The sequence below is a fragment of the Scyliorhinus torazame genome, unplaced genomic scaffold (genome assembly GCF_047496885.1).
Source record: "Scyliorhinus torazame isolate Kashiwa2021f unplaced genomic scaffold, sScyTor2.1 scaffold_546, whole genome shotgun sequence".
NCBI classification, from domain to species: domain Eukaryota; kingdom Metazoa; phylum Chordata; class Chondrichthyes; order Carcharhiniformes; family Scyliorhinidae; genus Scyliorhinus; species Scyliorhinus torazame.
In genome coordinates, this window is record NW_027308273.1 from 23,265 (window position 1) to 41,570 (window position 18,306).

Consider the following 18,306-nt stretch of genomic DNA (forward strand, 5'->3'; position numbering starts at 1 on the left):
GAGGTGTGAAGCAATTATGCTAACCACTATGCTACCTACTGCCTACGTGAGCTTGTTTCAGCTCACCTTCTGAACTGCTTGGAAATAAACTGCGAATCTAGCTCCAGACTGAACTGAGATGCTTGACCTCTGCTCATATCTTGAACTAATTCTCAACTAAAACACTTCTTGCATGCAAAACGCCTGATACCGTGGCTCCTCCCAGAACTGACATCATCTTACCAAGCTGATATCTAATTAACTCCACAGGGAATCCCCTTCATCCAAACAACTTACCATGAGCCCACGCTTTGTACGATGCTTTAATTGCACCTCTGGCTCCAGAACCCAGTTGTCTTTCAAACTAGGATTTCTTTTAGAAACATGGCTGCAGCAGTCACACACACTAACTCAGGCTTTTAGCCCTTACTGCGCCAAATCCCCAGAATACAAAAATTCTGAAATTCCTACAGTCATCAAATTACAAGCCAAGGCCAACGCCCAGGCCTGCAGCGTGGGGATGTTGGTGGTAACCGGGAGCTTATCTACCAGAGGATTTAAGTGGCAATTGAAGTCACCAACCACAAAAGAGTTAATTGAAGCTAACTGCAAAATCCTTTATAATGAACTCGGGGGAGCAATTCGGGGATCCATAAACATTCATTATTGAAACAACACCTCCATTCACCGAACCTCTAATTATCACATATCTACCTCCTTTGTCCTTGGTGCAGGTTTCAACCTTAAAAGTGATATTTTTATTAATAAGCATTGCCACACCCTTGCTACTTGACGAAACGGAGGCAAAAAACGTGGCCCACCCAATCCTGCCTCAATTTAAAGTATTCCTCATCATCCAGATGAGTTTCCTATAATAAAGCTATGTCGACTTTCTCCTTAAGAAAGGAGAGGATCTTTTTCCCTCTGATAGGGTGATGGATGCCCCGTAAATTTCCTGAGAAAATTTGCAGATTTACGTCCGCCATTAGTTAGGCGACAGAGAGAACAGGAACAGATTTTCACCTATAATCGAGCGTGCCCCCATTACCCCCTCCTCCAACTCACTTTACATCGGAGGCACCAAAGTCTCCCCAAACTGCTCCTTTCACTGATGATAACCCCATCTGTACCAGAGTAGGATAAAGTCAACAACACATAAACCCTCCCATAATAACAAAAATACAAAAGAATAACCACCACAATAGATCCAAGGGGACATTTCTCAACAAGACTGAGGACCCGGAGGATTAACCCCACGGCCAGACTGTCGTTACCCTCAGGATACCTTCTCCAAAATGAGGAGAAGAAAAGGGCCAACAAGGGAATGGGGATTGAATGTCCATCCCGCATTTTAGACCCACCCATGAAGACCTGCATCCACCACCACCCACCCTTTGGCAATGGCACCACTCGGTTCTGCCATGGTTAACGCTTGGATAATAATAGAAAGACACGACCCTAGATAAGATAATCCGAGTCCCTGCAACACTTGAGGAGAAGAAGACATTCAGTCGGCGCTCACAGAATAACAACTCCCTTCAACAGGATAAAATATAACAAATTCAGACAACAACACCATGATAGGAAAGAGTCCGGATTAGAGCCCGTGTTAGTCCGAGCTGCAAACCATTCCTCCAAATTCAGGCGTTTCATGGATTTAGCGAAGGCCAATGCAGTAGTCGGATTATCGAAAGACTTGACGGAGTTGTCGGATACAATTTTCAGGGTCACAGGATAAAGCGACATAATTTACTGTAAGGTGAGGTGGGAGCCAGGTCTCACCTCACCTGACCCTTCTCCAGGACCCTCTGGTAATCTTTCAAGTTGTGGAAGTGAATGATTACAGGCCTGGGATGAAAACTGTCCCTCGGCCTCAAAGAAAGGATCCGATGCCCTTTCTAATTTGAAACACCCAGGCTTCACATCCAGCTTGAGAAAACGTGGCAGCCGGTCCTCGAAGAACTGAACGGGAGCCTCACCCTCCACACCTTCTGGCAGGCCGACGACTCGAATGTTCTTTCTCTGACCCTCGGTTCTCCAAGTTCTCCAGGAGTCCCCCACATCACTTGGCCGGTTTCCAAGGATTGAATTTGTGCCTCCGCCGAGGAGGCATCTTGCTCAACGTTCAGGATTCTCTCCTCCGGATCATCGAGCCTCTTCATGGTGTTTTACAGCTCGGCTTCATGAGCTCACAGATATTGAGTCAGCACACTCAGCCTCTGGTCAATAACACGGAGAATGTCGCTGACATAGATCGGCCAATGATCCTACAGAATAGATGAGCAGGCTCGATGGGCCGAATGGCCAACTGCAGCTCGTATTTGTTATGATCTCTGTGTTCAGGACAGGAAGCAGTGAGCATGGATCTGTCAATCAGCCTGAATCAGCACCGTCAGGAGAATTGGGAGGATGAATATTAGCTACAGCAGAGTGAGAATGGAGGGAGAGTGTGTGGGACGGAGATTTACAGCTTTTGGGGAATGAGAGAGGAAAGAATGTTCTCTAGAAACTGGAACTTTCTGTTCTGAATTTCTGTCCTGTACTGACAGTGATGTCTTTTGTAAATTGTTTTTACAGGATATTAGAAGAGGAGGAATTACAGACAGAAATCTCATACTTCACGTCTCAATCTGGCTGAGTCTCTCAATTCCTTGGAACTGAATATCACCGGACTTTGTATCTCGAAGGAGAATATTTGTGAGAAATAAAAGGCTTCAACTGATAGTCAAACCTGGAGAGACACGAGGACACCCAAAACATGGAGAAACCGTGGAAATGTGGAGACTGTGGGAAGGGATTCAGGGTCCCATCTCAGCTGGAGGTTCATCGGCGCATTCACACTGGGGAGAGGCCGTTCACCTGCTCTGTGTGTGAGAAGGGATTCGCTGAGTTATCCACCCTGCGGAATCACCAGCGAGTTCACACTGGGGAGAGGCCGTTCACCTGCTGTCAGTGTGAGAAGGGATTCGCTTGGTTATCCAACCTACGGACACACCAGCAAATTCACACTGGGGAGAGGCCGTTCACCTGCTCTCAGTGTGCGAAGGGCTTCACTCAGTTATCCGCCCTGCAGAGACACCAGCGAGTTCACACTCGGGAGAGGCCGTTCAACTGCTCTCATTGTGAGAAGGGATTCACTCGGTTATCCCACCTGCGGAAACACCAGCGTGTTCACTCTGGGGAGAGGCCGTTCAACTGCTCTCAGTGTGAGAAGGGATTTATTACTTCATCGATCCTGTGGACACATCAGCGAGTTCACACAGGGGAGAGGCCGTTCACCTGTTCTCAGTGTGGGAAGGGATTCACTCGGTTATCCAACCTGCAGAGGCACCAGCGAGTTCACACAGGGAGAAGGCGTTAACCTGCTCTTAGTGAGAGAAGGGATTCAGATATCCATACACCCTGCAGGAACACTAGTGAATTCACACCTGGAAGAGGCCATTCACCTGCTCTGAGCAGGGGAGACATTCAATGATCCGTCCCAACTACGGAGACACTAGCGAGTTAATTCTGGGGAGAGACCATTCATCTGCTCTCAATGTGGGGAAGGGTTTTGTGATTCATCACACGTGTTGTGACTCCAACAAGTTCACAATAAATTACAGATGTTGGCTCCGTTGTTATTGTTTCTGCTCTCACTGACATCCAGGACTGCATTTTGTTCATTCTGCCATCTGGTGAATGGTGATGATTGGAGGGTTTCTTTCTGCTGGACTGGCCGGTCTAACACCTCTGCCTCCGGTGGGCTGACCATTTTTGAGGCTAGTTGCGATTACCTGGTTCCAAGTTTGACGAGGAGCACAGAATGAAAAGATGTTTGCACGTTGGAAGATATTTAGTTCCCAAAGCAGCCACGTTGCCATGAAGATGGGCTATGGTGGTTACATGGTTCTTCTGTCTAATTTATCTGGGTGTTTCTCGCAGAAGGAAACTGTCATGGTATGAGGGGCAAGTTGTCTGTGGTAGATTGGGAAATTATAATAAACATACCACTGAAAGTGGCAACGCAGGTGGATAAGGAGCTAAGAAGGCAGGCGGCATGCTTGTCTTCATTGGTCGGGGCATTGAGTATGAAAATTGAGCAAGTCATGCTGCAGCTGTACAGAGCCTTAGTTAGGCCACACGTGGAATATTGCCTATAATTCTGGTCACCACATTACCAAAAGGATGTGGAGGCTTTGGAGAGAGTACAGAGGAGGTTTACCAGGATGTTGCCTGGCCTGGAGGGTATTAGCTGTCAGGAGAGGTTGGATAAACTCGGATTGTTTTCATTCGAGTGATGGAGGATGAGGGACGACCTGATAAAAGTTTACAAAATTCTGAGTGGCACGGACAGAGTGGATAGTCCGAAGCTTTTTCCCAGGTTGGTAAAGTCAATTACCAGATGACATAGGCTTAAGGTGCGAGGGGCAAAGTTTTAAAAATATTTTATTAAGGCATTTATGCTTTTATAACAATAAGCAATACAAATGTAAACATAGTTCAGTGTGTAAACATGCCTCCATCTCCCACTGCTCCCGCCTTATCTGGACACAAAATAGCCTAACACTTCCCCCCCCCCCCTATCCCATCACCCCCACCCTCCCCTTTATTGCCTCTGCTGACAGTTTAGTTTTCTCTGAAGAAGTCGATAAACGGCTGCCACCTCCAAACGAACCCTAACGTTGATCCTCTCAGGGCAGGGGCGGATCTACTATGAGACTAATGAAGCTTCAGCTTCAGGGCCCCTAATCCCAGAGGGGCCCCAGAAGCGACTTTACAAGGCAGTCTTAAATTAATTGGCAGGACATCACTAAAGCAGATAAGTCAGTGCTGGGTCCCAGGTTAAAAGGAAAGTGATTATTCTGCTGCAAAAATGCGATCAGGAAATGCTGAGGATCAAAATTTGCCTCCTCTTCCTAATGTAGCTGTGTCTCGATGAAGAGTGTCACCCCGCGTAAGTGTTTGGGTTAATGCCAGTGTGTGTGTGATTGGGTATTCAAAGAATGCTGATGTGGCCTGGCTCACGGGACTGCTCTCCCCTCATGCACTCTTCACTTGGTCAATTTCACTCGGGTCACATATTTTGCAGCTGTGTATCGGAGGAATGAGAAAGAGCTGGCTCCAAACCTCAGCACAAACACTGGCGCCCTGCTTTGCTAGTTTTGTCTTCAGCCATAGTGTTGATACATTCTGTCCCAAGGCCCTTTCTCTGCCTTCTTTGAAACGCAAAGCTCACTCAGCCTGGGAACTCACGGTGTGAATTCAGATGCCCCCCTTTGCCGGTTTGCTATTTCACTCTCCCAGCCTTCAACTCAGTTTTTACCAGCAGAACTCTCTGTTGCTGTCTAATTCGTACACCAGTGCGATGTGCTGTGCTGACACCCTGGTCCTGTGCTGTCAGCTCCAATATGCCGAGATATGTTTTTGAATGCACATATTTCATTTTGCTCTCCGGCACTTGGGATGTTGTGAGTGTGTACGGTAGCCCATGCAGCCTCTGCTTTTGTTTCATGAGTTTTCAGGTTTGCCGTAACATGTTATGATTGCTGCACTTGACAATCAATGATAAACAGACAAAAGAAAAAAAACCTTTGCAGTCCTGTGCGTGAGAGCAAACCACAATGTATCCGGTGAAACATTATACAGACAGGTGTCACTGTACCAATGTTCATTATAGAGTCAGAGATACAGGTCTCACTGTACCAGTGTTTATTGTAGAGTCAGTGGCACAGGTCTCACAGCACCAATGTTCATTATAGACATGTATTTGAAGGTTATCTTCTGCTATCATCTTTACTTTCGTTTGTTAAAGAACTCAGAGAAAATTCAGCCGATAGGATTGCACACTATGAATCAGAAGCAAAAGGTTAGTGTGAAGATATCACACAAGTTATTCTGATTCTTCCAAACGCATTGTTACAAGGAAATTTTGAGATGGAACAAGTGGTATTGCTTCTTTGAGAGGAGCTTACAAATTTAGGGTAGAAGTTCTATATCAACTCTATGGCTGCTTGATAATCCAGTTACGCAAGAGGATTGACCCATATGAGCAGATTGCGAAAAGGTTAGAGTTCCTCTCAGAATGGTGAACGATTCTGAAATTGATGAGGACAGTATTAAACTTATAATATCGTATTACAAAGATGATATTGACCACAAATTAGTAAACAAGTGTTATCAGTTCAAAGAATATTTGCACCTTAGGAAATCCCAGCACACAGAAGCAAACACGCCATCTAAAATGCAATGCGCACAAGTTCTTCAGCTTATTTGTGAGCAACACCTCATTGAAGTGTTCCTCAATATTACTACTGTGCTTAAGCTGTACTTTACAATGCCTATCACGAGCTATGAAGCAGATCACGAGCTATGAAGCAGAACGGAATTTTTCAAAGCTATCATTTATAAAGAACAAATTTTGGTCTACCATGACTGAAGAGCGCTTAAATTCTTTATGCATATTGTCTCTAGAAAATAACATTGCAAGGAAGCTCTCATATGACAAAGCTGTACGTAAATATGTTGCTAGAAAAAACAGAAAAAAGAGTATTTTGTAAAATGTGCTTCATGTAGTATGTATTCTCATAGGTGTCTAAAATAAAAGATTATATTGACCGTGGTCTTTTCTATGTTTTATTTCATCATTCTAAGATGCATCATGCATGTATATAACATTTCCCTAATTTTCATCCCACCAGAACTCGAAAACTATAAGCATAGGATTTTTTTATTCACACCAGTGACTTTGACATGTGAGATAATCCAGTATAGCAATTTTAATCAAAATCTGAGATATAGTGGTTAAAGTTTTAAGAAATTGTGGTGATCTGTCGAGGAACAACCCCATTGAAGAAGATAACAGTGGTTACCCAGACCCCGTTGCTGATTGCCCCCATAACAGTTCAAGCTTCAGGGCCCCAAAAATGTAGGTCCGCCACTGACTGTGGTTCCTGTGAAACTTGCAACACGACATCCGGCGGACATTCATCAGTAATTCGAAATATCACATTTCAAATTCCAAAACATTGATAGTTAATCTTTTTCGCAATTAGGTTTTGATCAAAATTTGAATAGTTTCCAAAATTTTGTTGATCTTTTTCTCAAGTAAAACTATCACGTTTGCTGAACATGCACAAACTCCCCTGAGTCATACCGGGCAGAAACATTAAAACTTACTCATCTGTAATTATGAGGCAAAGTTTCCTGGTTCAGATTTGTTGTTAAACATTAACAGAACACGTCATCTCACAGCCATGGGATATTTACACTTCCACAAGTTTTGAATGAGATCCTTTCTTCCCCGGCTCCACAGTGGGTGGGAGAGGGACAAGCAGCAGGATTTTACCCCAACTCTCCATTCACCCGCTGCCAGCAGAACGCGGGGACTGCAGCTTCAATCAGCGGGTTACTGCCCATCTCAGGGACACTCCAACCAGGAGCAAACCTCCCAATACACCGAGCACAGGCTCAGAAACATGCAGGTAGATTATACCCCGCTCACTTAACCTCCGAGCAGCATTTACACAATCCCTCAGTCAGTGGAACATCCTTTGAGCTTCTTCTGTTGTATTCAGCTCCTGTGACCTCAATGGACTGAACACTTTCAGTTAGACGTCTTGTTGTCATCACGTTGGAGATTTGCACCCAGATCTGGGAGATATTTGTGTCTGTGAGCAATAAAATCTGGCCCAATACCATCCAAATTTTCACTTGCATCAACATCTCTCCCATTTGCAGCCAATCACTGTCCGTTTTTTCCTGCCTCTGTATTTGTTCTCCACCTGCTGCACTTGTGACTTTTTCAGCTCTGATGTGAAACGACAAATGTCATTGAACTGAGTCTGGCAGAGCTATTTTCTGTGAAACTGCAATTCAGCTTCATTGAAGGTTTTGGTGGACAACAATAATTCATCATTCCCTGACCGGGAATCGAACCCGGAATCAGCGGCGGTGAAAGCGCCGAATCCTAACCACTAGACCACCAGGGAAACTGACAAGAAAAGTTTTAACCCGGGTTTACAGAATATCATTCACCTTTTATTTTCATTTCGAACTTTTGATGAGAAATATACAAAATAACATTTTTAGAATGAACAGAAGTGACATCTTCAGCCAATCACAACACCGATTGTTGTTCGCTGTAACATGAAATCGACAGTGAGGTGAAATAGTCCCAAAAGCTGCTCATGTGTAACTTCCAATTTCCTAAACCCACCAACCTTATCACTGTGGCCCCTGTGAAACTGACAACACAACATCCGGCGGACATTCATCAGTAATTGGAAATAACTCATTTCAATTTTTGAAAACATTGATAGTTAATCTTTTTCGCAATTAAATTTTGATCAAAATTTGAATAGTTTCCAATTTTTGTTGATCTTTCTCTGAAGTGAAACTATCACGTTTGCTGAACATATACAAACTCCCCTGCTTCACACTGGGCATGAACAATAAAACTTACTCATCTGTAATTATGAGGCAATATTAACACAACACGTCATCTCACAGCCTTGTGACACTTCCACAAGTTTTGAATGAGATTATTTCTTCCCCGGCTCCACAGTGGGTAAGAGAGGGACATGCAGCAGGATTTTACCCGAACTCTCCATTTACCCGCTGCCAGCAGAACTCTGTGTCTCTACCCGGCTTCAGCAAAGTAATTTAACCTGGCCGATGGCAACGACTAGTAAACCCCATAAAAAGCGGCTTTTCTTCAGGGAAATTATGTGCTCAGACCTTAAGGAAGGCAACCAGAGGTTATTCCAAACAGCAATTTAATATTTGGGGATGTAATCTCCCCCACTCCGCAGATTGGCAAACTGTAAATTGTAGAGAAAAAAAAGCTTCCTTTTCTCCGTTACCTGTTGCTATAATGGGCGTGGTGCGCGTTAATAAAACTGAAATAGATATCGACACACTGATTTCTTATCACTGAATTGGATCCGCTCACACTGATGTCCCCCCCCCCCCCCCCCCCCGCCCCACCCCCCCCCCCCCCCCCCCCCCTGGGGCTCTGGACTAACCTGATTTCTGAACATGGATCGGAGACTTGCTGAACTTTCCTCCCAAGCTCAAGTTAACCACAATTAACTGGACATGTTCAGGACTTTCTTTCTGATGTGGAATTAGCTCAGACACAGTGGAGGCTGCCACGTTTCTGCGGGAATGGACAACAATGAATAGGGGGCGGTTAAAAGGCAGGGGAATGGCCCTAAATCATGATTCTCATTTGGAGAGCCGGTTCAGACACCATGGATCAATTGGCTTCCTTCTGTGCAGTAACACTTCATTGAAGCTGCGATGGGCACTAAAGTGAAAGTAACCATGGTGAACTGGACCGCCTATGTCCGTTATTTATACCTGACCTTCCTCAATGTGTCCGTCTGTAACTGAACCTCCCAACACTGAATGTAATCGCAATAACTTGGGACTGTCTATTATGAAAGCTGTCGTGTCGAACTGGGCTCAGTGTAACCTTTCTGATCTGGGCGAGTATTCACAATATATATTGATGATTTAGATGAAGGAACAAAATGTAATATTTCCAAATTTGCAGATGACATCAAGTTGGGTGAGCGGGTGAGCTGTGAGGAGAATGCAGAGATCCTATAGTGTGAATTGTACAAGGTGAGTGAGTGGGTAAATGAATGGCAGATGCAGTATAATTGGGATAACTGCGAGGTTATCCACTTTGGTTGTAAAACAAGAAGGCAGATTATTATCTGAATGGCCATAAATTAGAAGAGGGGAATGTGCAATGAGACCTGGGTGTCCTCATACACCAGTCACTGAAGGTAAGCATGCAGGTACAGCAGGCGGTAAAGAAGCCAAATGGCATGCTGGCCTTCAGAGCGAGAGGAATCGAGTACTGGAGCAGGGATGTGTTGCTGCAATTATACAGGGCCTTGGTAGGCAACACCTAGAATATTGTCTGCAGCTTTGATCTCCTTATCTGAGGAAGGATGTTCTTGTTATAGAGGAAGTGCAGCGAAGGTTTACCAGGCTAATTCCTGGGATGGCAGGACTGAAGTATGAGGAGAGATCGGTTAGGATTTTATTCAATGGAGTTCAGAAGAATAAGGGGGGATTGCATAGAAACCTATAAAATTCTAACAGGACTGGACAGGGTAGATGCAGGAAAGATGTTCCTAATGGTGGTTGTCCAGAACCAGGGGTATGAGGTTACGAGGTTATCGATTTAGGACAGAGATGAGGAGAAATTTCTTCACACAAAGATGGTAAGCCTGTGGAATTCGTTACCGCAATTGAGTCCAAAACATTGTATGGCTTCGAGGAGCAGTTATATATAACGCTTTGGGCTAAGGGACCAAAGGAGATATGGGGGAAGGAGGAATTTGGCTCCTGAGTTGGATGTTGAACCATGATCATACTGAATGGCGGAGTGGGCTTGAAGGGACGAAAGGCCTCCTCCTCCTGCTCCCATTTTTTCTATGTTTCTATGAATGTAACGGTGCTGAACTCGAACTTCCCACATTGAAACCAACTGGACGTAGCTGGAAATGCTCCTAATTAATATACAGATGTTTGAATGAAGCTGGGTGCACAGTTTCAGAGATATTGGTAGCAAAAGGGGCTGTGATGCCATCTCATCACTGGCACTGAGTAAATAATCACGGGGGAGAACCTGACCGTGTTTCCCATTAGGGCTCTGGTCAATCATCCATTAAACCACTAACTCGGCATTATCGGCTTGAAGCCGCGCACACGTCCCGTTTTCATCATTCCAACCCAATGTTATTATTCTGTTATAGTTAATGAAGGGATGTAATTGGAGCAGTCTGTCCCTCTGTCTATTTTACATTGCAGCCGTGTCAGAACATCTGTAAAGTCTGGCAGCAGCTGCACTAATAAGACCATAAGATATAAGAGCTGAAATAGGCCACGCGGCCTATCGAGTCTACCCGCCATTCAATCATGGCTGATATTTTTCTCATCCCCATTCTCCTGCCTTCTCCCCATAACCCTTGATACCCTTATTAATCAGGATCCTGGGCAGCATGGTGGCGCAGTGGTTAGGCCTCATAGCGCCGAGGTCCCAGATTCGATCCCAGCTCTGGGTCACTGCCCATGTGGAGTTTGCACATTTTCCCCGTGTTTGTGCGGGTTTCACCTCCACAACCCAAAGATGTGCAGGGTAGGTGGATTGGACAAGCTAAATTGCCGCTTAATTGTAAACAATGAATTGACTACTCTAATTTTTTTTTAAATTAATCAAGAACCTATCTATCTCTGTCTTAAAGACACTCAGTGATTTGGCCTCCACAGCCTTCTGCGACAAAGAGTTCCACAGATTCACCACCCTCTGGCTGAAGAAATTCTTCCTCATCTCTGTTTTAAAGGATCATCCATTTAGCCTGAGATGGTGTCCTCTGGTCTTTAAGACAGAGACAGATAGATTTTTGATCAATAGGGGGTTCAGGAGTTATGGGCGAAGGCAGGAGAATGGGGATGAGAAAAATATCAGCCATGCTTGAATGGCGGAGCAGACTCGATGGGCCGAGTGGCCTAATTCTGCTCCTATGTCTTATGGTCTTATGGTCATTGCGGGCATCTTGCTCCAAATGGCCCTTTATCATCTGTCAGTTCTTCTGGCTCAGGTTGACACCAAAAGACTCAGGCAGCTATGAGGAGAAGGTCTCAGAGTTAACAGTGGGTTCAGACAACATCACTACTCAAATTCTTAAATCAATAATTGTCCCTTCGCTGCTCTCAGCTTGAGAATTTTATCAAACAATGTGATTGACGAGTTTACGAACGGGGTGATAGAACATAGAACATTACAGCACAGTACAGGCCCTTTGGCCCTCGATGTTGCACCGACCTGTGAAACCACGCTAAAGCCCATCTACACTAATCCCTTATCGTCCATATGTCTATCCAATGACCATTTGAAAGCCCTTAGTGTTGACGGCAGGGCATTCCACGCCCTTACTACTCTCTGAGTAAAGAACCTACCTCTGACATCTGTCTTACATCTATCTCCCCTCAATTTAAAGCTATGTCCCCTCGTGCTAGACATCACCATCCGAGGAAGAAGGCTCTCACTGTCCACCCTATCCAATCCTCTGATAATCTTGTATGCCTCAATTAAGTCACCTCTTAACCTTCTTCTCTCTAACGAAAACAGCCTCAAGTCCCTCAGCCTTTCCTCATAAGATCTTCCCTCCATACCAGGCAACATTCTAGTAAATCTCCTCTGCACCCTTTCCAATGCTTCCACATCCTTCCTATATTGCGGCGACCAGAATTGCACGCAATACTCCAAATGGGGCCGCACCAGTTTTGTACAGCTGCAACATGACCTCAAGGCTCCGAACCTCAATCGCTCTAACAATAAAAGCTAACACACCGTACGCCTTATTAACAACCCTCTCAGCCTGGGTGGCAACTTTCAGGGATCTATGTACATGGACACCGAGATCTCTCTGCTCATCCACACTGCCAAGAATCTTACCATTAGCCCAGTACTCTGTCTTCCTGTTATTCCTTCCAAAATGAATCACCTCACACTTTTCTGCATTAAACTCCATTTGCCACCTCTCAGCCCAGTGCTGCAGCTTATCTATGTCCCTCTGTAACTTGTAACATCTGTCCGCACCGTCCACAACTCCACCGACTTTAGTATCATCTGCAAATTTACTCACCCATCCTTCTACACCCTCCTCCAGGTCATTTATAAAAATGACAAACAGCAGTGGCCCCAAAACAGATCCTTGTGGCCACCACTAGTAACTGGACTCCAGTCCGAACATTTCCCATCAACCACCATCCTTTGTCTTCTTCCAGCTAGCCAATTTCTGATCCAAACTGCTAAATCACCCTGAATCCCATGCCTCCGTGGTTTCTGCAGTAGCCTACCGTGGGGAACCTTATCAAACGCTTTACTGAAATCCATATACACCACATCAACTGCTTTACCCTCATCCACATGTTTGGTCACCTTCTCAAAGAACTCAATAAAGTTTGTGAAGCAAGACCTACCCTTCACAAAACCGTGTTGACTACCTCTAATCAAATTATTCCTTTCCAGGTGATTATACATCCTATCTCTTATAAACCTTTCCAAGATTTTGCCCACAACAGAAGTAAGGCTCTATAGTTACCGGAGTTGTCTCTACTCCCCTTCTTGAACAAGGGAACAACATTTGCTATCCTCCAGTCTTCTGGCACTATTCATGTAGACAAAGATGACTTAAAGATCAAAGCCAAAGGCTCAGCAATCTCCTACCTAGCTTCCCAGAGAATCCTAGGATAACTCCCATCCGGCCCAGGGGACTTATCTATTTTCACACTTTCCAGAATTACTAACACCTCCTCCTTATGAACCTCAAGCCCTTCTAGTCTAGAAGCCTGAATCTCAGTAGTCTCCTCGACAACATTGTCTTTTTCCTGTGTGAAGACTGACAAAAAATATTCATTTAGCACCTCTCCTATCTCCTCGGACTCCAAGCACAACTTCCCACTACTGTCCTTGACTGGCCCTACTCTTACCCTAGTCATTCGTTTATTCCTGACATATCTATAGAAAGCTTTAGGATTATCCTTGATCCTACCTGCCAAAGACTTCTCATGTCCCCTCCTGGCTCTTCTTAGCTCTCTCTTTAGGTCCTTCCTAGCTAACTTGTAACTCTCGAGCGCCCTAACTGAACCTTCATGTCTCATCTTTACATAAGCCTCCTTCTTCCTCTTGACAAATGTTTCGACTGCTTTAGTAAACCACGGTTCCCTTGCTCGACCACTTCCTCCCTGCCTGACAGGTACATACTTATCAAGGACACGCAGTAGCTGTTCCTTGAACAAGCTCCACATTTCCATTGTGCCGATGCCCTGCAGTTTTCCTCTCCATCCAATGCATCCTAAGTCTTGCCTCATCGCATCATAATTGCCTTTCCCCCAGATATAACTCTTGCCCTGCGGTATATACCTTTCCCTTTCCATCACTAAAGTAAACGTAATCGAATTGTGGTCATTATCACCAAAGCGCTCACCTACCTCCAAATCTAACACCTGTCCTGGTTCATTACCCAGTACCAAATCCAATATGGCCTCGCCTCTCATTGGCCTATCTACATACTGTGTCAGGAAACCCTCCTGCACACATTGGACAAAAACGGACCCATCTAAAGTACTCGAACTATAGAGTTTCCAGTCAATATTTGGAAAGTTAAAGTCCCCCATAACAACTACCCTGTTGCTTTCGCTCCTATCCAGAATCATCTTTGCAATCCTTTCCTCTACATCTCTGGAACTTTTCGGAGGCTACAGAAAACCCCTAACAGGGTGACCTCTCCTTTCCTGTTTCTAACCTCAGCCCATACTACCTCAGTAGCCGAGTCCTCATCAAACGTCCTTTCTGCCACCGTAATACTGTCCTTGACTAACAATGCCACTCCTCCCCCTCTTTTACCACCTTCCCTGCGCTTACTGGAATATCTAAACCCCGGCACCTGCAACAACCTGTAGCCACTTAAAATGGCCAACTCCCGATTCAAAATGGCGAACGGCAAAGGCCGATGGGAAAATCAGGCAACAAGACTAAAACGAGCAGCTGCAGGTTGGCTGTGTATTTACCTCTGGAAAGGCCAGACACTATCGATACCTGCAACCATCAGCATAACAAAACAACAGCCACCTGCATACTAATGAGCAATCCCCGGGAACAATAAGCAACACTTAGACACATAAAGCAAAACCAGACTCTTCGGCGCCAGCAGAAGCCTATACAAAAGGAGGTGAACGAGCACCTCAAGACCGCCCATCGATCAGGGAACCGCTCCAGCGTTGGAGAAAATCGAACCAAGCGATTGGGACAAAGTCCAATCACTTGGGACCAGGTACAGGGTCCGCCCCGAAAGGCGGGAAGCCCCTGGGAACTATAAGAATTGAGCCCCAAGTTCAAGTCGCTGTCTTCTCCACGTCCTCTCCAGCTTCACGCTTCAGCAGCTCCTCTTCAGCTCTTCGTCCTGCCCGGGTCACCCAGCAACAACGAACCAACAGTGACCATGACTGGCGCAGTGAAGATCGAACCTGTAAGTCTTACTTCAATGCGCTCTATGAGATAGGCGCTCCTAGCTACCAATCTGTACCAACTTCGAATCCCGCAGGCTCAGAACCCGAATGAAAGGCCATTTGTTTCCCTGACCTGGTGGGCCAGTTTCAAGTTAAGTATAGGCCTGTTAGTTGTAGAAGTAGCTTAGACATAGAATTTGTGCATGAGTAGCGATTACTGTGTATAATAAATGTGCTATGATTTAAACCTTACTAATCGGTGTGTTGGATTATTGATCATTACTCGGACTTGAACCACGTGGCGGTATCATAAAGATACCTGGCGACTCAGGAGCAAAGGTAATAAAACAGAGCAATTGAATTAAGGCAAAGTTAACAACAAACCATTCCTGGCCCTGCTCTGTCCATGTCTCCGAAATGGCCACAACATCGAAGTCCCAGGTACCAACCCATTCCGCAAGTTCACCCACTTTATTCTGGATGCTCCTGGCATTGAAGAAGACACACTTTAAACCACCTTCCTGCCTGCTGGTACACTCCTGCAACTTTGAAACCTTACTCATGACCTCACTACTCTCAACCTCATGTATACTGGAGCTACAATTCAGGTTCCCAAGCCCCTGCTGAACTAGTTTAAACCCTCCCGAAGAGCATTAGCAAATTTCCCCCCCCCAGGATATTGGAACCCCTCTGGTCCAGGTGTAGACCATCCCGTTTGTAGAGGTCCCACCAACCCCAGAATGAGCCCCAATTATCCAGAATTCTGAAACCCTCCCTCCTGCACTATCCCTGTAGCCACGTGTTCAACTCCTCTCTCTCCCTATTCCTAGTCTCGCTATCACATGGCACGGGTAACAACCCAGAGATAATAACTCTGTTTGTCCTAGATCTAAGTTTCCACCCTAGCTCCCTGAATTCCTGTCTTACATCCCTATCCCTTTTCCTACCTATGTCGTTGGTACCTATGTGGACCACGACTTGGGGCTGCTCCCACTTAAGGATCCCGAAAACATGATCCGAGACATCACGCACCCTGGCACCTGGGAGGCAACACGCCAACCGCGAGTCTCTCTCGTTCCCACAGAATCTCCTATCTATCCCCCTAACTATGGAGTCTCCAATGACTAATGCTCTACTCCTCTCCCCACTTCCCTTCTGAGCAACAGGGGCAGACTCTGTGCCAGAGACCTGTACCCCATGGCTTACCCCTGGTATGGCCCCTCCCCCCAACAGTGTCCAATGCGGTATACTTGTTACTAAGGGGAACGACCACAGGGGATCCCTGTACTGACTGCTTCCTCCCAGCCCCTCTCACCGTCACCCATTTATCTTTATTCTTCAGAGTAACTACATCCCTGAAGCTTCTATCTATGACCACCTCTGCCTCCTGAATGATCCGAAGTTCATCCAGCTCCAGCTCCAGTTCCCTAACGCGGTTTCTGAGGAGCTGGAGATGGGTGCACTTCCCACAGATGAAATCAGGAGGGACACTGACGGCGTCCCTCACCTCAAACATTCTGCAGGAGGAACATTGCACTACCTTCGCTGCCATCCCCTTTAGATAAAAAAAGAAAAAGAAAGAAAGAGCTTACCTGTTATTCACTCCCCTTCTCAGCAAGCACTCACTCAGCAACCACTGCGCCCCGCACAATAATACCTGAGGGAAAATAAAATAAAAACTACTTACCAGTCACCAGCCAATCCCTTACCTGCAGGCCGTGACATCACAGTTCAACTTCTTTCTACTTCTGCCTGCTGTCGAGCCTTCCTCTTGATCTTTAAAGCGGTTGTTTTTTTGGGGTTAGATGAGTGAAGAAGTGTTTTGGGTTTAAGTGTCACTTGACAACAACTCCTCCACAAACCACCTTCAAGTTAGGGTGAGCACAACGGCGTATGCAAATTTTCCCCGCAACAGCCAATCAGCAGCTCCGCTCTACTGACCTCTGTTGGATGCTTGTCTTCACTTGAACAGCTAGGGTCTCTTTCTCAGGTACACCTTCAAGTTAGGGTGAGCACAACGGCGTATGCAAATTTCCCCCGCAACAGCCAATCAGCCAATCAGCAGCTCCGCTCTAATGATAGTTTTCAATTCATTCACATGAAGAGATCGCTTAAAGTCCGAGCCGGATATAACACATTTTAAATACAAGTGTTGTTATTAATTTATTTTTGGGCTCTGTTATTGCATATATTATTCGTGCGGCACAGTGGTTAGCACTGCTGCCTCACAGCGCCATGGCCCCAGGTTCAGTTCCGCCCTGTGTGGAGGTTGTTCTCCCCATAGTGCATGGGTTTCCTGTGGGTGCACGGTTTTCTCCCACAGTCCAAAGATGTGATGGTTAGGTGGATTGGCCATGCTAAATTGTCCCTGAATCTGAAAGGTTTAGATGGGGTTACAGGGTTATGGAGATAGGCTGGGGGAGTGGGCCTGGGTGCTCTTTCAGAGGGTTGGTGCAGACTCAATGAGCCGAATGGTCTTCTTCTGTACTGTAGGGATTCTATTCTGTAAAGTATAAAGTATTTAGAGATGTTGTGTAATACGTTATTGATTTTATTTTTTCTACTTGATGTGGTGCCCATGAGTTTGGTTCATGTTATTTCTGGTAACCGTTATGTTCTCCGGCATGGTCTACTAGATTATTGTACATTGTTGTATCATTCACACAGTTCAGTGATAATAAAATACATTCGCGGCGATTTTTAGCACAGAAAAGGAGTTGGTCATGTAAGCCCAATTTTAAAAAAGGGAGGGAGGGAGAAAACGGGGAATCATAGACCGGCTAGCCTGACATCAGTGGTGGAGAGAATACTGGAGTCAATTACTCTGGATGAAATAACTGAACCATTTGGAAAGTGGGACAGGATCGGTCCAAGTCAAGATGGATTCACGAAAGGGAAATCATGCTTGACAGACCTTCTGGAATTTTTGAGGATGTGACCAGAGTGGACAATGGTGAAGTAGTGGATGTTGTGTATCCGGACTTTCAAAAGGTTTTTGACAAGCTCCCACATACGAGATTAGTGAGCAAAATTAAAACTCATGGTATGGGGCGGCAGGTTGGGGGTGGGCGGGGGGGGGGGGGGGGGTGTTAGGGGGGGGATGGGGGGGGGTCGGTGGCAATGTATTGACGTGGATTAGAACTGGTTGGCAGACAGGAATCAGAGAGTGGGAATAAATGGGTCATTTTCAGAGTGGCAGGAAGTGACTAGTGGGGTACTACAGGGTTCAGTGCTGGGATCCCAACTGTTCACAAAATACACTAATGATTTGGACGAAGGAATTGCATGCAATATCTCCAAATGTGCAAATGACAC

The 18,306-nt window shown here is 45.6% G+C and overlaps 1 protein-coding gene, 1 long non-coding RNA gene and 1 other non-coding gene across 3 annotated transcripts; 1 reads left to right on the top strand and 2 right to left on the bottom strand.

The window, feature by feature from the left end:
* Positions 1 to 2,559: 2,559 nt before the first annotated feature.
* LOC140406456 (uncharacterized) lies at positions 2,560 to 3,946 on the top strand. The gene has a single exon (XM_072494496.1). The coding sequence runs from the start codon at positions 2,738 to 2,740 to the stop codon at positions 3,338 to 3,340; it is 603 nt and encodes a 200-aa protein (XP_072350597.1). The 5' UTR covers positions 2,560 to 2,737; the 3' UTR covers positions 3,341 to 3,946.
* Positions 3,947 to 5,653: 1,707 nt separating this feature from the next.
* LOC140406461 (uncharacterized) lies at positions 5,654 to 7,412 on the bottom strand. The gene is made up of 2 exons (XR_011939157.1): positions 7,138 to 7,412; positions 5,654 to 6,056 (listed from the first exon to the last, which is right to left on the bottom strand). It is a non-coding gene; the product is annotated as an uncharacterized lncRNA (long non-coding RNA).
* Positions 7,413 to 7,875: 463 nt separating this feature from the next.
* Positions 7,876 to 7,949, bottom strand: trnae-uuc (transfer RNA glutamic acid (anticodon UUC)). The gene has a single exon. It is a non-coding gene; the product is annotated as a tRNA-Glu (tRNA).
* Positions 7,950 to 18,306: the final 10,357 nt, after the last annotated feature.